Raw genomic sequence first — 24,995 nt, forward strand, 5'->3', positions numbered from 1 at the left:
AAGATACCTCTCACCTGCCTACAGACCACGACAGTTCTCACATTACTGAAGTCCTTGGTACCACAACTTATACATTTAGCTCATATTGGGGATCGCACTTGTCAATTTCTCTTTCCCATTCTTTCTCCTGACGCCAACCCAACAGCTACTCCAACTTGACTGCTGTCAAGCCCTGCTGTTACTTCTTGCTCAGGCCAACCTGATTCTTAGAGGCCAATATGGCATCCTTCAAATATTGTGAAAAATCAAAACAAAAGGTTTTAAAGTGAGGTTCTGCAGTGGTTCTCTGGTGACACACTGTGAAGCACAAGAAGGAAGAGCCAGTTTGGGTTCCTGGCTTTTGAGGTGCAGGGAGGTGGCTGGGCCCCACAAGCTGCCTCTCCACGTCTCAGCACACGTGTTTTGATGGTGAGTGGGGATGAGAACATGCAAGAATGAGTCAGACAAATACTAAAACCACCACCACCACAACCAGCGGTTTATAAATTCATATGGACAGGGATGGGTCTCATTTACCTCTGCAATCTCCACAGCACCCAGCGCAATGTTTGGATAGAGTATTCACAGAAGGTTCATTTAAATGAAAGATGGATATATAGTAATAGAATATATAGAAAAATATTCTTTGATGTGTCAGTAAAGACAGCGGTTAAGGCAAGGGCTTTGCACTCAGTGCACACCTGGAATCTGGGTCCATTGTGTGGGCTCAGTTTCAAGGGGAGAACATTAATACTTCCCAGGACTGCTGTGTGACATGAGCTAAGATATGTAATGGGGTTAGAATGTGGCTGGCACAGAGAAGCACACAATTATAGTTACTTTTATGGTCAAAATTACAGAACTTCCTCTCATGCTCTTAAGATTTGGCCCTACACAATTGTCTACAGGAAATAATTGCTACAGGAGACATATTTCGCTCTGAAAGGCTGCTAAAAGAGGTTTTTCTCATAGTAAAGATACGGATTTGTTCCCAGCATTGGTGGTCTGATCCTAAGGTTTCAAAGATGGGGATGTTATCGTTCATGTGAAAGGTCAAAGCTGCAGAAGGAGAAAAGGTGAAGGTGCCTACGAAGCTGGAGCTCTGTGCTCCATGGTGACAGGGCAGTGGGGTTGGGAATAGGCACAGAGGCCTCATCGTGAGTTGCTTTCCCGTGTCTGAGGGGCCTAGCAGCTGACCATGTCCCTGGGGCACTGGTAAGGTCCCTCAGATGGCCTTCGGAGAAGCTGGTGCCAAATTTCATAATCAGATGCCCATTTCTTTGGCTGGGACTCGCCAAGGAAACACAAAGGGTCTGATCGGTCATTGTGGTGGGTGTCTTCGCTCTTTGTGATCTGGGATCCAGCCTCCCTTTCTCGGCTTCGGTGCCTTATGTTCCCCTCTGGCAATTAGCCTCTCTCTCACTTGCAGCCTAGCTCTGGGGCAGCACTGGGTTCTTCGGGCCTTAGCTGAGGAATGGACACAAGAACCAACCACAGCCAGTGAGTTGCAGCAAAACATTTGTTGGCACTTATTTCAGAGAAAGAGCCTCTACCTCTTTTCCCTAGACTTGAACCTGGCATATGAGAGCTGGAGCTGCTGGAGCTTCTGAGTCATCTCGCAACTGTGTGTGCAGGGCCTGCCCGAGAATGGAGCTGACACAGCAGAGGGCAGAGCAAAGAGATGGTGGGGGAGATAGGAGGTACAGGTGACATTGCCTGACCTTGGCTCAAGCTGTGCCTGAAGCCTATACCTAGACACTTTCCGTTACATGAGCCAATGCTTTTTTTTCTTTTTTAAGTTAGAGTCCCGTTTGCTATAAATGAGAACCCAAAAGTTCCTTATGGCGTTATAAAGTCATCAGTATTGAAAATCCATTTTTAGAAGCCAATTTGGACTGGCAGAGAGTAGAGGGAGCACGAACACTTGGTGCTGGCAAGGTTGGGGTGTCTGGTAGGTTGAATAATGGGCATCCTCCACGTGTCCCTGTTGGAACCCCCATAACCTGTGAATGTTTCCTTACATGGCAAAAGAGGGACTGTGCAGATGTGATTAAGTTAAAGTCTTGTGACGGGGGAGATGGATCTGGGTGAGGCCAATGATATAATCGCAGGTGTCCTTACAAGAGGGTGGCAGAGCGTGACGCTACTGCAGAGAAAAGAGGGGGAGGTGGCGATCTCAGCAGAGGCAGAATGATGGGAAGACACTATGCTGTGGGCTTTGAGGACGGAGGAAGGGGCCAGGAACCAAGGAATGCCAGGAATGTGGCTCTAGAAGCTAGAAAAGGCAAGAAGGGGATTCTCCTAGGTTTTCCCTAGAGCCTCTGGAGGGAGTAGAGGGAGGATGGTCACGTCCATACTTGGCTGAGGGAAGTGGATTCAGACTCTTGACCTCCAGAATGGGAAGAGAATAACTTTACTTTGTTCTAAACCACTCAGTGTATGATGATTTGAGGAGTAATAAGAAACTAATACGGTGGTGGGGGCAGGAGGAGGGTAGCCCCCCTTCCCACTGGCTTCATTCCTTGGGCTGTGAAATCATCCTGACTCAGACACAGGTTGAAGAGAGTTAAGGAAGAAAGGGGCCTGGAGGGGCTTCGAGCTTGACTCGGCGTTGTGCCCAAGGCCAGCTGTGGCCACTGCTTCTGTCCCCACTCTGGCCCCTTCGGCTCCCTCATCAGAGCTGCGTTTCCTCCTGTGCCAGGGCTCCCTGCTTGCTTTTATCGCTTATCTAAACTTCTCTGGGAGGTGGACAAGAAAAAAATGTGAGTGCAGGAGCTTCAGGCTTTCTGAGGCATGCAGGGCCGGTGGGGAACAGAGAGGGGTATTTATGGAAGGGACCGAAGCTTAGGCAGCGAGAGGCACCTGCAGCCCTCAGGCTTCAGACTGATTTCAGGAGAAAATGTCTCAAAGCCGCCCCTGGGATGCTGCTTCTCAAACATGGTCTGGTATTAACATTTAATTAATGAACATTAATTAACATTTTTTTGGTTTCCTCAATAAAGGAGTATCTGTCAGGGCTGGCATTTACCCAGCACGTATTACATGAGAGGCACAGCTCCAAGAACTCTGCAGGTAGGGGAGTCCAAGGTCACAGGGGGCAAGCAGCTGAGCAGGAAGATCCTCAGAGTCCAGGCTCTTGGCCAGCGCACTGAGCAGCTTGGGACAGCTGGATGCGAGGATACCCTGGGCCTGTCCCCATGCAATCAATAAAGCTGTTTTTGTTTCAAAAGAAAACTAAAGAACCTGGCTGTGGGGAGGCGTGGTGGGAAGGACAGGGAGGTGCACTGGGCAGCCCGGCTCCAGCCTTGGTGAATGCAGCCTGGCACAGGAAAAGGATTTTCTACCCTTTGTCTGAAAGAAAGGGGTCTGGGTCCGTCATCTTGGTGTCTAAGGACCCAGTAGCTCCAAAACTTTAGGGTCCCGGGGAGTGCTTCACTTAGCGGCACTTGGTGTGAAGGAATGAAGGAGAGGAAGGGACCCTTTGAGCACCAAAAGACAGCCAACAGTTTCAGATTTTCTTTTTTATCTCAGTGACACATGCGCTTCTAGACACATCTCATTCAGTCCTCATGACAGCTCCTTCAGGTGTCTGCATTATCCATACTTTATGGGGATATAAACCAGAGCACAGGGTCATATGGCCAGGAGGACAGAGCCCGGATTCTAACTGGCTATGTCCGACTCCACAGCCCAGGACCTCAACGACCACCAATATATCATGACTTAGAAAAGTTCCACTTTGGGGGCAACAGAAATTGAGGAATGATGCAGAGACAGATGGAAGCATCCAGAAACGAGGCTTCCCCTACCTTCCCTCCAGTCCTTCCACCCTCCTCTTCCAAACACAATGTCAGACAACTGATGCTCATCACAGAAAAATCAATGTGAGAACAACACGTGTTCCTCTGCTTCAGGGCTGGGTGCCCTCAGGCCCCTGTGCTTGATTTATCTATAATCTGATCTGGAAACAAAAAGGCCACACTGGAGAAAGGGGAACCCTCTTACACTGTTGGTGGGAATGCAAACTGGTGCAGCCACTCTGGAAAACAGAATGGAAGTTCCTAAAAAAGTTGAAAACAGAGCCACCCAATGACCCAGCAATCACACTACTAGGCATTTACCACAAAGATACAAATATAATCATTCAAAGGGACACCTGCACCCCAATGTTTATAGCAGCAAGATCCACAATAGCCAAACTGTGGAAAGAGCTGAGATGTCCATTGACAGATGAATGGATAAAGAAGAGGTGGTATATATACACAATGGAATACTACTCAGCCATCAAAAATGAAATCTTGCCATTTGCAATGACGAGGATGGAACTAGAGGGTATTATGCTAAGTGAAGTAAGTCAACCAGAGAAAGACAATGAACATATGATTTCACTGATATGTGGGATTTAAGAAACAAAACAGAGGACCATAGGGGAAGGGAGGGAAAAATAAAACAAGACGAAACCAGAGAGGGAGACAAACCCTAAGAGACCCTTAACTCTAGGAAACCAACTGAGGGTTGCTGGAGGGGAGGAGAGTGGAGGGATGGGGTGGCTGGGTGATGCATTAAGGAGGGCATGTGATGTAATGAGCACGGGGTATAAGACTGATGAATCACTGAACTCCACCTCTGAAACTAATAATACGCTATATGTTAATTAATTGAATTTAAATAAAAAAATAATAAATTTTTTTAAAAAGGCCACGCTGTCCTTGGAGACCACTTGGCCACGTGCTCTAAGTTCTAGCATCACCTCAGCTTTGCGGCCCTGAGCTGGGGCAAAGATGCCAGCCGAGCTAACATCTTTCTCACCTCCTAGGGGTTAAAGGCTGCTTCACGTGTGGGCTGCCTGTGTGTCTCTTCCACACAGATGCCGTGAAGCATCATTTTCTCGACCAGCTGAGCAGTCACGCCAAAGAGACAGACCCAAGAAGGGACACGTTCCTACAGCGCTGGCTCTTGCCAGCAGACATACCTGCACCTTATCTTTCACCCCGGCTTCCTCATGACATGTGTATGTACGCACGGCCTGGCCTGTCAGCTCCCAAAGTCAGTCCCGAACCCAGTCATGTACATGAACTCACGTGGATAAGCAGGTGTCTAAGACAACGACCGGCTTTCCTCTTAGGGAGTGCTTTCTTAGCATGCTTGTCCATTTTGCTTCTGTCTTTGTTCTTTTATGTGATATGAGGGCCAACTCGGAAAAAAAATAAAAAGCTTAAACAAGAGAGATGCTTTAAATGGCCCAGAAATGCCTACAAAATCACATCCATGCACACATGCGTGTGTACACATGTGTGCACACACAGCAGATGTATGTGTGCTATGACAGGGAGAGATGGTGAGAGTGGCTGGACATCCTCATATCCAGCCAGCCCTAATAAAAGAAAAAGAAAAGCCTCTTTCTTTTACTAACAGTAAGACTTAGGGAAATTCTAATTGGAAAAGAAAGGTTAGTGTTGGTATACCTGATAAAAGTGACCTTTAGCCAATGAGTGGTTTATGTTTTTCTGACTATCTGCAGAGAAAGCCTGTCTGAAAGGCAAGTGGCATTTTTTTTTCTAATCAAGGTGACATTTATACCTTGAACCTTTCCATTTGATAGGTGCCAAGAAGCCAACAGAAAAGAATCTTTAATCAGCGATGAAATGATTCTCCCTCACCACAAATACCCAGGGCGGGGGGAGCAGTTACAAATTAGAAAATACCTTTTGAGGACCTACTCTGTGCTGGGCTCTGGGATCCAGAGGTGACAGGACGGATGAGCTCCCTGGCCTCGAGGGGATGAAGAGCCAGCCGGGACGTTGGACACTGAGCCATAATTACAAGTGTGATGTATCCCGAAGGAGATGGGCTACCAGGGCCCACAACAGGGGAGGCCAGGTAAGGAAGGGTCTCCAGACAGCTTCCCGGGGAAGCTCACTGGGGCTGAGACTTGACAAGGGAGCAGGGGCTGGTGAGGTGGGGCGTGGGAAAGAGCTTCCAGCAGAGAGTGCAGGCTTAGACAGGAACGGCACTGGACGGGAAAGGGGCCGGCATGGTGGGGGCAGAGCGAAGTGAGAAGAAACTGGGGAGAAACACAGGGACAGCCCACGCTGAGCTTTACTGAGCAGAGTAGGTATTTTGTACTTCATCCTGAGAAGCGTGGGTCCTCACTGAAGGCTGAAAACCAGGGCAGTGACCTGTTCATCACTTGGTTACCTGGATGGATGATGGAGTCCGGCTGGGGGCATTAAAATGGTCCAGACAAGAGAGGATGGTGACTTGAATTAGGGTAATCACCATGGACATGGGAATGAGGAGGTTTTAGAAGGCAGAATAGGTAGCACTTGGTGATGGGCTTGCTGAGTGAGGTCAGGGATGGGAAGGAATCTAGGTGCCTCTCAGGACAACACTGTGATTCTTGGGGACGGGTGGCTCTGGAGGAGAGGCAGGGAGGGGGCCTGGGAAGAGCCCGAGTTTGGCACGGGCCATGTTGGACATGATTCACCTGGGAAACACCCAGGAGGAGCTGTCAAGAAGGAGAAGGCCTTGGGACTCAGCAGAGGGTCTAGGTGGAGACAGTCAGAAGCCTCCGTGACAGGCATTAGCTGCCATTACAAGAAGAGCAGGGGCCTAGGAGGAAGCCCTGCATCCCACAAACAGTGCACCTGCTCCTGGCCCAGGGCTGAGAAGGCGTGGAAGGTTGAGGGGATGAGCAGGAAAGCAGGAGAGTGCAGTGTTATTCAAAGCAAGAAAGGCAGGTGTTTTGGAAGCAGGGGTTGGGTAGCCATGTTGAATGAGGCTGAGTTATCTTTCTGAAGAAAAAAGAAAGCAGACTTTGTTGCCTCTGGTTTACAAATCTCCCCACTGCTTCCAAGAGTCTTTTAAACTCCTTATCTCAGGCACCAGGCCTCTCACATATGACTGCCAAGCTACACCCTAGACTTCTCCCTGGCTTCTCCCCGGCCAGTGAAGTCTGTGCTCTAGCCACGCCGACGGGCCCTCTGTGGACACTGGTAGATGCATCCTCGCCCTTCCAGGCTTCATTCTCCCATATGTCAGCTTTTGTCGGGAGATCTGCCTGACTCCCACCCCATTCAGTCCACGGGGTTCTGAGGTCACCACGGCAGCCCTTGGTGTGGGGCAGGTGGCCCAGACAACGCTGATCAGTACTTTGCCCTCCACTGAGCCACTGACTTGGGGAGGGGACAGGCAATGTGACTGAAGTGGTCTGATCAGAGTGAATTTCCAGAGAGTTCTGGGACAAGGCCTAATGTTCCTTTCTGGGAGCTCAGATCTGCAAGGATGCGGCCCCAGGAGTGCCGGCAGCCATGTGGGGACCATGGAAGAAAAGCTGACCTGAAAACTTGGCTAACACACGAGAGAGAGCAGAGCTGAAAGATGGGGCCCCTGGCTCTGGTGACACTGTTTGAGCCTCACTTTAAGCTGGGCCGGAAGCCAGAGTGAATCTGGACTTTCGAGTTGTAGGAGCCAGTGAATGTCTTTTCTTTTTCGTTTTTGTTTGGGGTCAGGTTTCCTGTCACTTGTGACAGAATGCAATCCATGAATCCTAACTAACATAAACATGCTATTCCTGTTAGGTAGAGTGTTTCCTTGTTGCTCCACCGGAGACACTGAACTGTGCTTCTCAGGGCAGTCTTCTTGGATTCTTCTGAGCTGTCATCCCTGCTCTGTCCTTCCTCAGAGCCTGGTGTTATCACATGTTCCCTCTGCTTCCCCCAAAGCCTCAGGCCAGGGATAAAGTCTTATTCACTTTTATATCCCTGACGCCTCACACATTGTCTGATGCATAAGAGTCACTTATCCAATGTTTTCTGAATGACTCTCTGAGTGAATGAGTGAATGAGTGAACAAATGAATTATAAGCAGAGGTTTGATATTGAGATATAGGAAGATCCTTAAGATGGGGAAAATGGTTAAAAAGATGCTTAAACCATGAAAAATTAAGTGCATCATTTCCAGTATTGGCCAAGTATATTTTCAAAATGCCATTATTTTAATTATGGAAATGGCCTCTCAAAAATGAAAAATAAAGCATGTCCCTGGCTCCTGGATAGAATAAACTCATGTAGCTATGTTACATCAAAATAACTTCACAGAATCTGGTATTCAAAGTTCATTAGGTCAGGTTGGCTGATTTCATCCCAAACCAAAACAGTCCTTGGCATCTAATGAGCAGGCTCTGTCATTCGGGCCCCGGCCCAGCTTCAGGGCTACGCTGGGTCATCATTAGATGTCTTTGAAAGACATCGAGAGCAAGCCGTGGTTACCATGGTAACAAGCAAGGGAAGGGAAAAGCTGGCTGTCATCTACAAGATGAGGCTTGCATATAGGAAGTACCGTCGAGCCAAGGAAACAACATGAGACTTTCCTATTCAGAGTGGCTACTGGACATTCAGGGGCTGAACACAGAGCTGGCCAAACATCCAAGAGGGAGATATACAGAAGCCCGTTTGTTCTGGTCACCAGTGAGGCTTTGGACTCCCCAAGAAAATGTTCCTAAGGCCCGAAACAGGCTGTTTATTGTTTTTTTTAAGGAGTGTTTTCCAAATTAAGTTTGGATTTAGCTTTTAATTGAACAGAGAGACACTTCTAAATCCAAATATCGTGAAAACGGCTTTCCTCTTTCAGCACTCACCACCTCCCACTACTTTGTGCAGATATATACGTCTGCATGGACATGTGTGTGTATATATATGGGGTAGACTCGAACCCACTGAAATATGCAGAGCCTGGAGCTCAGTGCAGCACATACTCAACGTATTGTAATCCTCGATTCGTGCTTGGGTTTGAAATGCTTAAGAAAACGCTATAAAGACTTCATTTTTTAGTGACGAATTTCTAATGATCCAACCACTCAATTCAAAATTAAAGCAGGCTTATGGATATTGAACTGCTAATCTGGGGGAAATAGGGGCTCTCAACTCAAAGATGTTTCATCTGGTTTTCCCATTTGAAAATCTAGGATGAACCATGATTTGAGGCCCTTTGTTCTTTCTGTCAGTAATCAGTTGTTGGAACTGAAATGTGAAAGACCAGCACACAGAATTCAGGAAACCTAGTGCAAAGCCGAAAGGAGAGGAAAATGACCAGTAGAGAAGAGCTCTGAAGAACTGCCGGGCAGGTGGTACCTTATCTGATTTTCCTCGTTGTCCACCAGGAAGAACCAGCGGAACTTCACCACCAAGGGGCTGCAGTTGGTCATTGTTATGTATCGGATCACCTCAGTATCATTCAGGATACAGCCAAAATCCAGCTCCATGGTCTCAAAGCTGAGGTTGGGGTAGTTCACTTCTCCACGCAGGTTCAGGCTATCTACTTGAGGGTGCTCCATGTACTTGATCGCTAGAATTTCTTCTGCCACCCAGTTGTTCAAATCATTTCTGTAGGAAGGGTCAAATTTGACCAGCAAGTTTTTTTCTCCATCAATCTCCAGTTTAATAGGCTACAAACAAGATAATGGGGGAATTACTAACCTTTGTACTATGCATTTCTAACCTGCTCCCTCAAACAGGACAACCGAAGTGATTTATATGTATTTATGTACCTACACACATGCAGATGCACACACATATATGTACACACAGATTAGTATGAAATATATATATATCCACACTTCTCTGGTCCGTAATTATATATTCACACTACGCATAATTAAATAGCCAGTATATCTAAATCTATATAGATTTTACACTGTATTGATAACTATAGATATTTTATATACATTTTATTAGTTGAAAATGAAAGCAAGGAAAATCTGGACAGGAATCATTTGAAGGAAGGGATTTTGGTAATAGTTGTGAAGTTATAAGGATTGAGGACTTGCAAAAGGGAAAGTCTGCAATGAATAACTATTTAAAATACTCTTAACTGGGCACCTGGGTGGCTCAGTTGGTTGAGTGACTGCCTTCGGCTCAGGTCATGATCCTGGAGTCCCGGGATAGAGTCCCACATCAGGCTCCCTGCTGAGCAGGGAGTCTGCTTCTCCCTCTGACCCTCCTCCCTCTCATGCTCTCTCTCTCTCTTTCATTCTCTCTCTCAAATAAATAAATAAAATTTTAAAAAAAGAATTAAAAATTAAAAAATAGAATAAAATAAAATACTCTTAACTGAAAATAAATTAGATTGTAAAATGCTCTTCCTAGACAAGTGGGAAAAATCCGTTGCTTAAGAAATTTTTAAAAGGCGGGCGCCTGGGTGGCTCAGTCGTTAAGCGTCTGCCTTCGGCTCAGGTCATGATCCCAGGGTCCTGGGATCGAGTCCCACATTGGGCTCCCTGCTCAGCGGGAAGCCTGTTTCTCCCTCTCCCACTCCTCCTGCTTGCGTTCCTGCTCTCGCTGTCTCTCCCTGTCAAATAAATAAATAAAATCTTTAAAAAAAAAAAAAAAGAAATTTTTAAAAGGCTTTTAAAGCCCTGGGGGAGGGGCTCTGGAGCGGGTGACCCAGAAAGGGATGGATTAAGCAATTTAATTTCTTTACTCATGTCTGCAATTCTAACTCTTAAGTGCAGTGTTATCTACTTTCTGCTATTTTCTATTCAACTTAAAATGACACTTGGAAGCTTGACAGAGTTTGTTCAGTAGATTGTGTTTATCCTTTTCTCTCTTTGATTCAAATTCTCATGTGTTCCTTGATGCCGAGGCCACTAGAACACTTTACCATACAAAGCCTGGCTACCAGTTGGCTTTTTCAGGAATTGCTCAATTCCCACAGTTAATCTGCAGGAAAGGCACCTCCTGCTTTTGCAGACAGTGCCCCAAGGCAGTCGGAGGCGGGAATGAGTGTTTTACGGAGCTCCTGCCTCTCCACGGAGTTTTCGGGTTCAGGTATTTCACTGTGCGTGCCCCTCAGTGTGACTTGATTAGATGGCTTCCGTGTCTAAAGCCAATCACCTGACTCAAGAAATGAGAGGGAGGGCAGTGACTCTTCAGCCAGCTAATCCCATCTGAGAGCACGGCCGGCCACTTGTGCAGGTGGCTGGGGTACAATTTAGAGTGCATTCTTGCAGACGGCACCATGTCCAGCACTTGCGATTGCAATGCCTACTGTTCCAGTATCTTTGAAGAATGACTTAAACGCTTTCCGCCCCTTTGTTGTTTTGTAGAAATGATACACATCTGCAGAAGTCTGCATTATATGTAAAAGCACAAAGAGGAGAAAGGAGAAACTCATCTACAATATCACCACATATTATTTCTCAGAGTTAATATTTTTTAAACATTAGTCCAGACAGAATGGGTGGATAAATACAATTTTTACAAAAGTGAAATTAGACTAATCTATTTTTTAAAAGGTTTGTTTTTCCTCAAAAAAAAAAAAACCCACCTGAAAAAAATATTCTTACACAAGAGATATTAATCCTAAAATCAAAGACTTGGGAGCCAGACTGCTTGGTCCAAATCTGGCTTCTGACAGTTACCAGGTCTGTGGGTTTGAGCAAAGCTGCTTAGCCTTCCTAGACCTCAGTTTCTTCATCTGTGAAATGGGGGTAATAACAGTCCCTACCTCTTTTTAAGAGGATGAAATGAGTTAATATTTATGTGATGTGTTCAGAGCAGTGCCTGGCTCATGGTGTATGTATGGTATATAAATGCCAATTACTATTATTATCCCTGTATGATCAAGAAAAAAGATGGTTAAGTCTTAAGCAGTTCCAATTTAGACAATAGCTTACTGATGCCCACCTGTAAAAAGGGAGGAAATATCAACATACTTATGCTCCCTGCATCTCCCAGTTTTTATTGGCTGTAGTGTTACTTTTTTTTTTTTGAAGATTTTATTTATTTATTTGACAGAGACAGACACAGTGAGAGAGGGAACACAAGCAGGGGGAGTGGGAGGGGGAGAAGCAGGCCCCCCACGGAGCAGGGAGCCTGATGCGGGACTCGATCCCTGGACCCTGGGATCATGACCTGAGCCAAAGGCAGACGCTTTATGACTGAGCCACCCAGGCGCCCCTGTAGTGTTACTTTTTATAAGTAAAGCTTTCAAACATTTTGTTCCCAAGTCATAACCACCCAAGTCGTGTAGTCTCGGTTCTGCAGCTGAATGGGCTCAGTGCTTCCTACCAGTCTTTCCCTGATAGGGTTTTTCATCGCTGAGTGCCTTATTCGGTTCTTCTCCTGAATGGCTGTATTTCATTGGCAAATGGGTTTTTCACCAAGTTGTCTGAATGCTGTGTTCATTGATTCCTCACATTCTGAGAGTGTCTGTTGTCTTTACACTCAAAGGACAGTACCTGGGTTGCTCTTTCTCTCAAAACTCTGAAGTCATCGCTCCATTGTCATCTGGCATTAAGTATTATCATGGAGAAGTCTGTGGTTAGTCTAATCTCCTCCCTTGATGGGTCCCTTCTTTTCTGCTTAGAGGCCATAGAACTCTTTGGTTATCAGTAAGACCAGGAACTTCACTAAGATATGTCTCCCTGTTGACTATTCCATAACGTTCTGTCCCAGGACAAGGTATGGCCTTACTTTAACAAATCTAAACCTCTTACCCCTCCCCTGAGGTAGCCAAGGTTACAAGTGTCTTGCTTATGCTTGTGAAGATACTGTATGAATATAAAATCACGTTCATATATGTATTTGTAAATTTTTTATACATATTATAGCATACTGTGCATTCTTGTTCTGCAATTTGCTTTTTTCACTGGGAGATCACCCATCAGTGCATATGGAGTTGCCTTGTAGCTGCATTTTATTCCATCATAAAATTCTGTCAACAATGATTTAACCAATCTCCTATTGATGGAAAATGACTCCCAATCTTTTGCTCTTGTAATCAATGTTGCAATGAAAATTCTTGTCTATATGCTATCTTGTAGAGCTTAAGGGTAAATTCCTAGCAGTAGAATAAGTAAGTCAAAGGGCATGGGCATTTAAAATTTTGATGGCTGTAGCCATATTGCCTTCTGATGTATACCTTCCACAATACTGTGGGAGTGCCTGTTTCCACATGCCCTCTCAACACAGAACACTATCTAATTTTTGCCCTTTGCCAGTCTGATAGGAAAAAAATGTGTTTCATAGTAATTTTAATTTGCATTTCTTCTAATGTGATTAAAGTTGAGCACATTTTCATATGTTTAAGAACTGCTTTATTTTTCTTTCTGTGAACTCTGTTCATTTCCTTTGCCTATTTTTCTATTGGGCTATTGGTATTTTTCCTGTTGATCTGTAGGGGCTCTTTATTTTTTTAAACTCTATGTATGCTTTTATTAAAGTTACACATGCAAATCATATGAAAGGTCAGACCATGCTACAAGAGTTACTACAAGAAGCAGTAGTTCCCGACCCAACCTGGCATCCTAACAATCTAGAGGCTGCCATGTCTCAATTTGTAACATAGGGCTGGTCCACAGAACAGCTTCCTTGGGCAGAGAGGGCATGATCAGTTGATGGACATACCCTAGACACCAGGAATTATCCTAAAGGGCTGAAACTCACACTAGAAACATTAAATTTCCCCTGACATTTTGATCAATTTCTCTGCGGGAAGAGCATTTATCTTTAGGTCTTGGGATAAAAGCCTGCTGCCCTTATGTTTTGTGTGGGGTCAGGTGGGACAGCTGTCTAGTGCACATGGAATCCCTCTACTTCCAGTCCTCTCCTCACACTTGTTGCCTTTGAGACTGGACTGCTTAGGCTGAATGATTCCCACATCTTTGCAGTTTCACTGGAGAATTTTCTAGAATGCAGGTTTTTGTGTCTTTTTGTCAACCCATTCCATCCTCATTCTATCTTCTAGAATTTGTTTAAATCTCTCATTATTTGGTTATACGCATCCTCTTCCCCCTTTATTTTATTGTTCTGGGCTTCTTTCCTTCAGAACATTTCTACCTTTTTCTTAAGGTTTCAGGAGGGACAAGAGAGTGGGTCTGATCTACCACCCAGACTGAGAAAGCTGTTCATGTCTGAATTTTCATTTTGTCATCTATTTGTTCTCCTCTGCTCTGTGAGTTTAGTCTTTGTCTCCACTTAGAACACTTGTATCTCATCTTTAAGTTTTTTTTTTTTTTTTAAAGACAGGCCATATCATCTATCATTTATTTGAGACTGTAGAGAACAAAGTTTATACTTTCAGTCTTCTTCCTTGTGTAGGTTCCCTGGCAGTAGGTTTTTCTTCTGGCGTTTTTCTTATGCCTCTTCTGCCTTTTATTTCTCTATTCAAAGATCTTCGCTGTTTTTTCCCAGCTTAGGCTTGAAAGAAACCCACTAAAGAGTTGTGGGGGAGGGGAGTGTGGTAGTGCAGTTTACAGCCACCAGTTGGGAACTGTCTGCAACCCTCTCACTAAGCAGCTCTGTCCCCTCTCTGCCCCCAAGATCCATCTCCCTGAGTTAGGCTCACAGCAAATCTTCAGTCACAGGCTCCCTCTTCTGAGATCTCACTATCACTGCCTGCCCTCCCTTCCTCCTTTATACCACTTCTTCATGAGCTGTCTCCATAGACTGGGAGGCTAACCACAATGGTGTGTGGATTTGGTTTCTCGTTCACTCCTTTCCTACAGCTCTGCAGTACCACCTGCCCCATGGCCCGGCCATTTCCACTGGCATCCTCATGCGCAGCAAAGGATCGCAGGGGTGATCTTGTAGGGATGTTTAGAGAATACTGCATCCTGCATCAGGCTGGTGGCTCCGTAAGCTCACAGCCTCCTCCCTCAGCGCAGTTCAGATTTCTTAGGATCTGGAGATGGGCTCTCTGGTCTAGGGACTGGGTTTTAGCTATTTCCCTCTTGCCTAGAATATGGAGCTTTGGTTGGATTTGAGAAAGCAGAATTAAAAGATCTCTATTATCGTTAGTGGGAAGTCACTGTTTTCTAAAGATTCCAATGGGCAGGAATGAAGGGTCATCATAATGAGCCAAAGTTCTTACACCATTAAATAACAGTTGCTTGACATTGGAGTTTATGACATTTAAAAGTTTCTGTATTCTTTCCTCTTCGTTTCTTGAATTCTTTCTATTTGTCTGGACCGAAATTAGGTAGTATACTGACATTATTCTCTTCCTTTGTCACACACACAACTCTCCTAGGAGCTTGTTAGGACAGCCTTCTGTCAACTTACCTCCGGAGTTAATGGCAGGGGAGATTTATCAGTCTCGCAGATAAAAAAGGGTTCGCTTGTTGAGAGTAACACATTCACGGGCAGGGTGGAAATGTTCTTCATGACCAAGGGCTGGTAATCAGGTTCCAGGATAGTGTTAGGTTTCTGCAAGAGGAAAAAGAAGAATGCAAGTTATGATAAACATAGTAAGCTTTTAGCAACCAAAGTCTCATATTCATTGTTAACAGTAGAATTAGCTTTCCCCTGCCCCTCCTTGCTCTCTGTCTCTTTCTCTGTTTCCCCCCTACCCTTGAACAGATTTAGATAAATCATTTGGAATTTATAGTAGTGGACTACTGAAAAGTGATCCTACATAAGCCAGAAAACAGAGATTAGATTTCTTACTCTCTTGCTGCCAGGGTAAAAATACCTATAAAAGCCATGCCTCTATAGTATTATTACTATAGAAGTTTCCAGTATCATAAAACAAAATCTAATAAATTAGTGATATCTTGTAGAAGAACCCATGCCTCATTATATTGAACAAAACATTTTCCTTATACAACATTTTTTCTATGCTTAAAATATCCAGTTTGTAAAAATTTATACATTTGCTATATATTATTATATTGACAAATGCTCATAACTATTTCTTGCACATTTTTCCTGTAACACCAGGATAGTTGATTTAGAAGCATCTTTTCACTTTCTTAGACATATCAAATTTAATTTTTAACTGGAGAAAGCATCAGAAATGGATCTTTAGCTGAACATTTTTCTCATTCTGATGTCGGAGTCACCATTATTTCCTGTGTGCTTTGGAAAGGGGGTCCTTTAATATCAGCAGGAGGCAACCACAGGCCTCAATCTCCAATTTCCAAAGACAGCCTCCCTCGCATCATTCCCATAACTCTAGCCTGTTTTCACCAGGCCTCATTGTTTTGCTTTGCTTTTTCTCCTTGTTCCAGTTTCAGTTAAATCCTTCTGATTCTATATTTTGGTCAGACTCTGTCCCTACTTCTTTGTTCAACCCAGGCTTCCTTCTGCTGTGGTTCCTGGCTCCCCTGGCTCTGGCTCTGAGGAGCTTGGGGAACCAGCGCCCGTGGTGTCTCTGTCAGTTTGGGCTGCTATAACAAATGTCACAGACTGGGTAGTTTAAACAACAGACATTTATGTCTCACAGTTCTGGAGGCTGGAAAGTCCAAGATCAAGGTGCCAGCAGATCCGGTGTCTGGCTTTAGATGGCTGGCTTCTCACCGTGTCCTCACATGGCTGAGAGGGAGATCATCTTTCTTATCTCTAATTTCAGGGCACTCATCCCATTCCTGAGGGCTCTGTCTTCATGACTTAATCACCTCCCAAAGGCCCCACCTCCAACATCATCACATTGGAGATTAGGAGTTCCATATGTGAATCTGGGGTTGGGGAGGGACACAAACATTCAGTCCTCAACAGCCCTGCCTTAGTCGTACTCCATGGGTCCCCTGTGCACTCCCAGAGTTCTTTCAGGGGTTCAGTATGGCACTTTCCATGAGATGCCAGGCATTGTTTCCCTCCAACATGGTAATACAGGTACTGGATTCACCTTGTATTTGCAGATGATATACTACAGTCGGGGGGAGGGATGAAGCAGCACTTTTGGGCCATACAAAGGCTGTCCACCCAGTGACCTACCTTCAGGCCTCTGTGTCACCGCAAGAAGCTTTGACGCAAAGAAGCCATACTCGGTTGGTTTTGGCAAGAGGCCATTTAGAGGTTAGCGATGAGAAGGAGACGATGCACACAGAGCCATTCTATTTTAAAATGACCCCTTCTCTCTGGGTTGTCTCCCCAAATATCAGGAGACAGGATTTGCTGCTGGACTTCATGAAGCAAACTGGCTGCTACTTTCAGTTGACCTTTTCAATTCCACGGAGATGTGGCTTCATCTGTGTGGCTTATGAATGGTATCATAATTATAAAGTAGATCAAACCAGAGGAAATGGTTATAGAAAAATTCTTCTCATAGGCGGGGCTGGTGTCATTGCAGTCTAATGTCCTAAATCAGATCCGCTACCTCGAGCCCCAAATGAGACAGGACAGATAACTGGGTGTTATGTAATTAAATCAGAACACCAACACCAACAGGCCTCTTGTGCATGCTGGGTAATAAAGTCGCATTTCTTTATTGTCCCTAATATGGCTTACATGTGAGTGGGAAATAATGAAGAAAAAAAAAACAGTAGTTGGACAGAGTTCACAATTATGATATTTGGGGGGAAGAAGAGAAGGGAAAAAACAAACCAACACAGAGTTGTAATAATTTGTTTTTTAATTCAATAAGTCACTGCCATATTCAAAATATTTATTCTTTTATTCTAGTGATAAACTCAGAGATTTAAACAAGAACTAAAAAAACCCCCAAGGCTTAAGGATATAAAAAGAAGAAAGGAACACTATGCACACATTTTTATGAGTGTTTATGGGCTTAAGAAAAGAGATCTAATAAGAAACCAGGCTGCATGTTTAATATACACTGTAATGTCTTGCATAAAATATTCAATAAATATTCACTGAATTTTCTCTGAATAACCAAATTTAGAGGAATACGATACACTGAATTTGGTGCACTCTTGCCAATAAATATCTTTCCTGATTACTTTAAAAGGAAAATTTTAAGATACAGCAATGAAAACGTAATAACTGTAGCAGGAACTTGTGTTGTATTAATTTTTATATGTCTCATGGAGCTTGTCACAGTTAGTTGACCATCCTGTAGCTGAAACCCGTATTCTACTTCAATGTCTACTTTCCCCACTAGCCCATTAAGCCAGGGTTTTGCTGTGTCTTTGTTGCCATACAATGTTAAGTGCTCAAAAACTATCTGTTGGCTTGAAGTGAACTTGTGCATCTCACCTCCCCTACTTGATTATAAGCTCCCTTATTCATCTCCTAGCAGAGCACTTTATCTGTGGTGGATGCTCAACAGATATTTAATATGAACAAAATATAATGGAATCCGCTACCAGAAACAATGGTCTTGAACATTCTCTTGCAAACCTCCAGGTAACAAAAGGATTCCTCGTTGACTGCCCCATAATCAGTTAGGCACTGCCAAACTTAATCCATCTGTGTGACACCACATCAGGACTTAGCTTTGGTTATGTATGTTCCACACTATGGAACAACAGCTTACTTCATACTTAGTTTCCCAGTTCACTGTGAGGTACATCTGGGAGGGACTATTCTCACTGTTATAGCCCTAGCTCTCAACACAGTGCCTGGTACATGGTAGATCTTGATAAATATTCCACTCAGCAGCCAGTATGACTATTCCAGTGAATAAATCTGACCATGTCACTCCCCTCCCTCCCTAAAGCCCTCCAATGGCCACCGAGAACAAAACCCAAAGTCAAGAACATGCCTCCCAGTCATGCCAAACTCATCTGGCCTCTGCCCATTTTCTCTAGACGGACCTCATATCATTCTGGACACATTCTCTAAGGTGATCTTTCAGTTCTGTGTATTCACCAAGCTCTTTCCTAACTCAGGCCCTTCACATGTGCTGTTCCCTCCGCCTATGATTCTCTGCCCCTCCCTCATCACCAGACTAACTTCTATTTCTCCTTCAAGTCTCAGCTCGAGGTCCTTGCTGAAGGAAGCCGTCTATGACCACATGTAGAAATATGGCCATGTCTCCAAGACATGTTCTCGTAGCGCCTTTTATCTCTTCTTCATAGCACTGTTTAAAATGGAATCTTAAACAACTAAATTTTAATAAGTTGTTTACAGTCTGTAACCTTGACCAGTCTCTCAGCTTTGACTATGTCAGGCTGGTTCACCAGATTTCCAGCACCAATACAGTCCTCAGCTTGGGAGACATTCTCCACGTATCTGTTTTGGATCTTACACAATTCTAGGATGGAAGTCTGCCTTGGAGTAGGTCACATCCTGCTGTGATGTGTCCCCCCCCCTCCTCACCATCCTGACCCCCTGCCCCGAGCGGCTGCAATTCCTAGCTTTCCCCATCCTCTGCCTCCTCCATTCATTGCTTGTCCCTAATGGCCATCTAAAGTCATGGGCATTTATAGCCACATAAATTAAAGAGTGTGAATCAAACAGTTTAAGTTGATTATTCTCAGGCAGTATTAGGTAATCTGCATAAAAGCTTAACTTGCATCTCCATTTCCTCACAAGTGTGATGGGAATGACAACAGAAGCTACAGCATAGATTGTTGTGAGGGAACAACTGGGAAAGTGTATGTGAGGAGAACAGCTTGACGCCAGTGCCTATTAATCAGTTAAGTGGGGGCTATTCTTTTTTCTCTTTTTTAAAATTTTTATTTAAACTCTAGTTAGTTAACATACAGTGAAATATTGATTTCTGGAGAAGAATTCAGTGGTTCATCACTTATGTACCACACCCAGTGCTCATCATAGGTGCCCTCCTTAATGCCCATCATTCATCTAGCCGATTGCCCACCCATCTCCCTCCATCAACCCTTAGTTTGTTCTCCGTCATTAAAAGTCTCTTATGGTTTGTTTCCCTCTCTCCTTCTTTTCCCCCTCCCATATATTCATCTGTTTTGTTTCTTAAATTCCACATGAATGAAATCGTATGGTATTTGTCTTTCTCTGATTGACTTATTTCGCTTAGCATAATACACTCTAGCTCCATCCATGTCGTTGCAAATGGCAAGATTTCATTCTCTTTGATGGCTGAGTAATATTCCATTATATATATATATCACAACTTCCTTATCCATTCATTAGCTGGTGGACATTTGGGCTCTTCTCCATAGTTTGGCTATTGTTGATGCTGCTGCTATAAACATCGAGATGCATGTACCCCTTCAAATCTGTATTTTTTATCCTTTGGGTAAATACCTAGTAGTGCAATTGCTGGATCACAGGGTAGTTCTATTTTCAACTGTCTGAGGAACTTCCATACTGTTTTCCAGAGTGGTTGCACCAGCTTGCATTCCCACCAACATTTAGGAGGGTTCCCCTTTCTCCGCATCCCCGGCAACATCTGTCATTTCCTGACTTGTTAATTTTAGCCATTCTGACTGGTGTGAGGTGGTATCTCTTCGTGGTTTTGATTTGTATTTCCCTGATGCTGAGTGATGTTGAGCATCTTTTCATGTGTCTGTTAGCTATCTGGATGTCTTTTCTGGAAAAGTGTCTATTCACCTGTTCTGCCCATTTCTTTTTTTTTTATAAAGATTTTATTTATTTATTTGACAGAGAGAGACACAGCAAGAGAGGGAACACAAGCAGGGGGAGTGGGAGAGGGAGAAGCAGGCTTCCCGCTGAGCGGGGAGCCTGATGGGGGGCTCGACCCCAGGACCCTGGGATCATGACCTGAGCCAAAGGCAGGCGCTTAACAGCTGAGCCACCCAGGCACCCCTGTTCTGCCCATTTCTTAACTGGGTTATTTGTTGTTTTTTTTGGGGGGGGGTGTTGAGTTTGATAATTGGATACTAACCCTTTATCAGATATGTCATTTGTAAATATCTTCTCCCATTCTGTAGGCTGCCTTTTAGTTTTGTGATTGTTTCCTTGGCTGTGCAGAAGCTTTGTATCTTGATGAAGTCCTAATAGTTCATTTTTGCTTTTGTTTCCCTTGCCTCTCGTGATGTGTCTAGTAAGAAATCGCTACAGCCGAGGTCAAAGAGGTTACTAGTGGCAGCTATTCTTACTGATTATTATAATTATCAATAACTCTACTCCAACCCTTTCTATACTGTGATGTTTATTTAATCTAGTTAGAGTAAAAGGATCAACTAAAATGCATTTGCAGTGCGCTGGAATACCCCTTCACTTACTTTGGTCTTCTAAACCAGGAATGATGGAAGTAGAATTTCTATAGCAATTTACATTTCAGAGGAATGTAGGTTTAGATTCAGAAGTTTTAGTTGAATGTGTATTGGCCTCTGAAGCTTAAGAAACATTGGCTGGGTGTGGCTGTTAACAGGCTTCCCATTAATTTAGCTTCCAAGATGGAAATGTGAACATGCTGACCCCTACTGCACCCGCCCCTGGCAGCACGCCACACTGACCTTCTCCAGTCGGTATATGAGCTGTTTGGTGGACAGCTGGATGAGTGGTGCTATGAACTCACAGAGGATATTCACAGTCATCACCAAGCTCTTCCCCTTTTGCGCCCCGATCGTGGCATGGCACACCAGCTTTTCTTTGACTCTCTGTAGAGAGAAGACACACCAGCACTTTTGGAACATCCATAGCTCAGAAAACTTATTTCTCAACAATCAGCAAGCTAATTCTCAACTACCTGCCTGGAGACACCAGGGAAAAAGCACATTTTTCTGAGCAGTGCATTCCAGGGATTGCCCTCTGTCACACTATTATTAAAGTCTGACTGGTCGAGTATGTCCTGGATGGATCCTGTGTTGGTTTCTGACTGCTCCTGAGGACACAATCGATTTACATTCAGTTCAACATGTATTATGTATCAGGACTGTTAGGGACTGGACATACAAAACAGTGAGACAAGGCAGGTAAAATCCTTCCTGGGCTTATAGTTCAATGGTAGATACATGATTTCTTACAAGCTAGTCAGGACTATGGCTAGAAAAATTTTGTCTTTCATTCTTGATTATTTAAAAAAAACATGCTATAGAAACCAATATTCCTTTGGACCCAAAAGGCCCAGATTTTTATAAAGAACAAAGGGCCCCGAGTGAAGTGGGATACCACAAATAGCTTATATTGAAGAGTACTCAGGTTTTGGATGTTCATGAATTCAAGTCTCTTCTCAATTATATACTACAACAGGGAAGAACATTCCGGGAAGCTTTTAGTAAATCTTAAACTGAATTTAGAATCCCAGCTGCTCAGATTTAATGTCTTTAAAAATATGATTGGCTCTTGATAACAACATTGTAAATGTGCTCCTGCAATGGGCGGCCAGTGTCTTGAGATGAGGGGCTGCATTCTATTCATCTCTGCAGCCTCAGTGCCTAGCACAGTGCTTGTCATGGGCTACATACTGAGTAAAAGTTGGCTGAATCCTTGAATAACAGAAAGAAGGAGCACATTAATTACCGGGATGGGAAATAACCTTTTTCTTTTTGTTTTTGCACTGAATCCTTTTTGTTTTTGCCTGAAAATGCTCTGCAAAGAAACAATGTAAAGGAAATAAAATCTGTGACCCTAGAGGAGCTAAGGCAAGGGATGGGCTTTCCCATCTTGTCTTCAGGGAGAAAAATTTCTATCATTTCCTATTTTGTGAGAAAGAAGTTCAGTATCACCTCCTACTTCAGTGACACCAGCAGGAGCTCAAGCATGATCATTTCTCATCCAGAGAGTCTGCATTTGTGAGGTAGAAGAGGCTCAGGAGTAATTTAGGAAGTTTCCTTTATTTTTTTGACAGTTTCCAATTTCCATGAGGGAATAGGAATAAAGAGACAATGATTTGGAGCTGCTTAAATGTTTAAAGCAGAATAGTGATGATATAAATATGAGCAAGACATCAGAGTTGCTGAAAATAACTCAGCTTTTTAATTGACACATAAAAAGATGATGGTTATAAAGAGGAAGCTGTTGTGTCAGGTTGAGAGGGAAGGGACCAAGGATGTCCTAATCCCTGGATAGGAGAGGCAGCTGAGAGTGTCTCTAAAAACATCCTTTTTGAATAAATATGAAATTAATATTGCTAAGTGTTAAGAAGAGGCTTAGCTTTGGCTGAATGCTGGCTGTCCCTCTGTCAGAGACTTGCTGGCTGGTCCCTGCTGACCCTGGGGATGAGAACCTACTTGAAATGGTATTGTGAGGTTGGGTTCATGGTAGCTGCAGAAACAAAGAGAAAACTGAGCAGAGCTGAACCCTGAAGGCAATGGGTGCTGCCATGGTAACTCCGTGCTGTGTGAAAAAACCACATCCTTTCTTCAGATAAATGTCAAGGGACTCTCCTAAGAAACAGAGCACAGATTTATTTAGGAGAAAAATGGCTTCTAAACGTGCTGTCCTCTTACCCTGGGAGTAGCAGAATAGCCTTGGAGTATCACATCAATCGTTTGGTCTGGGAACAGCTCCATTCTGACGGGATGGAGCTGAAACACGGGGCCTGGAGGAGCCCTGGGCTCCTGGGAGCACTGGGGTTGGGGCTGGCTCTTAGCAAGACCCTTCTTAGCCAGGCCCTTCTTGCTCAGCTTGTCCTGTGGACAGAAATCTTCGTTCATCCAGAACAACTGTTGGACCCGACGTCCTTTGTTGGTCAACTTGAAGCGGTAATAACAGGTGTCCAGGCTGGAAAAGAGGAGGCAGGGATGGAAGGACTCAGCTTTGAGGTGTTCTGTTCAGCTCTACACCCTTGGGATTTACTCCTTGGAGAGTATTTAAAAAGTGAGTAATGAAATATATTTTTAAAAATTTAGGAAGGCTACATCACGAGGCTACAAGGAGCCACCCCGGTAATGGGACAAGGTAGGGTCTCCTCACGGAGGCCACAGACTGGAGTCCGGCACCTGGGTTTGGTCCCTGAGTTGCCATTACCAGGGAAGGGGCACAGAACACAGACACAGTGTGTGCAAAGACCACTCTAATTTATGAGAAATGATGCTGAGGAGTTGAAAGGAAAGCAAAATACCTACTGGAGGAGAGCTACATTTCAACTTGTGTTGAGTAAATTTCCACTGACTGAGCAAAATATCTTGTGACAAGCTCAACTTGAAGGGTACTTCGAAGAGAAAGCACACATACCCACCAAGGCCAACCAAAGCTCAAAGGGACTGTACGATGGACCAGAACATCAGCTGTGGTCATTTTTCTCAGACTAGTGCTTTAAAAATTCTGCTATTTAACTCATTAATTCATTTGTTTGTTTATTCATCTACCCCATGAATATTTATCAAGAACCTCTTGATTGTCTGGCTCTTTGCGAGACACTGGGATTTCTAAGAACTTGGAGGTGGCTCAAACATGATTTGGTTTGGTATTTTTAAAAAAAACTGATTTAGGGGCGCCTGGGTGGCTCAGTCGGTGAAGCGTCTGCCTTCGGCTCAGGTCATGATCCTGGGGTCCTGGGATTGAGCCCCGCATCGGGCTCCCTGCTTCTCCCCCTCCTCCCTCCTCCCTTCTCGTGCTCTCTGTTGCTATCTCTGTCTCTCTCTCAAATAAATATATAAAATCTTAAAAAAAAAATAGAAATAAAATAAAATAACTGATTTATAAGCTTACTTAAATTTTTCCCCCCCAGGGAGAAAACTCATCTCAGGACTGAGGTCTGTTTTTTATTTTTAAAATTTTATCAGGCTTTGAGATTTCATCCCCTCTGTTCCTCATTAGAAATAGCATCATATCTAATAAGTAAGTTGAAGCATCCGATAAATAATGAGTATTTGCCAACTGTCAGGTGTAACCATTTCTATCTAAATATGCATCCACAGAGCAAGCTTACTGGAGTAGCTTGACTTTATGGCTATGTCCAGGCTTTAGGGAAATAATAAATAATATAAACTGTTTATAAAGTAGGCAGCATTTCTGTCACTTATACACAGTAGGTATATCTGTCAATCCTCCCAGCAACCCAGTAATAATAAGTATATTTTCTCCCATTTTATAGATAAAGAAATAGAAGCTCTGAAAATTTAAGGGAGTTGCCCCAAAATATGCAACCAGAAGAGGCGCCATATGGGTATTTTTTCAGACCCTTACATTCAAAATTTAGCCAACTGTTTCTGTAAAGGGATGAATAATAAATACTTCAGACTTGTTGGGCCACGTGGTCTGTCATGACTACTCAACTCTCCATTGTGTGAAGGGAGCCACAGAAACTGTCTGTATAGGAATGGGCACAGCCGTGTGCCAATATAAGACTTCATTTATAGAAGCAGGCAGTGGGCTGCACTTTGCCCACCCCTGCTCTTGACGCTTCTCCTGGAGACTGCTGGCATTATGATTTTATGGTGAAAAGAATAACTGCAGGGTTTGTCTAGAGGAGAAATTGGCAGCTAAAAGCTGCAGTTTGCTTCT

The 24,995-nt window shown here is 44.0% G+C and overlaps 1 protein-coding gene across 1 annotated transcript in view; it reads right to left on the reverse strand.

Moving 5' to 3' along the window:
* The window catches only part of HYDIN (HYDIN axonemal central pair apparatus protein), a 374,533-nt gene that overhangs the window by 140,057 nt on the left and 209,481 nt on the right, over positions 1-24,995 (reverse strand). The window contains exons 23-26 of the mRNA XM_073880040.1: positions 22,997-23,270; positions 21,062-21,205; positions 15,042-15,185; positions 9,111-9,424 (exon numbers count right to left, since the gene is read on the reverse strand). Coding sequence (XP_073736141.1) covers positions 9,111-9,424; positions 15,042-15,185; positions 21,062-21,205; positions 22,997-23,270 — 876 coding nt within the window. The remainder of the gene's footprint in view (positions 1-9,110; positions 9,425-15,041; positions 15,186-21,061; positions 21,206-22,996; positions 23,271-24,995) is intronic.

The sequence above is a fragment of the Callorhinus ursinus genome, unplaced genomic scaffold (assembly GCF_003265705.2).
Source record: "Callorhinus ursinus isolate GAN/ISIS: 27379988/994484 unplaced genomic scaffold, GSC_fseal_2.0 scaffold37, whole genome shotgun sequence".
Taxonomy (NCBI): domain Eukaryota; kingdom Metazoa; phylum Chordata; class Mammalia; order Carnivora; family Otariidae; genus Callorhinus; species Callorhinus ursinus.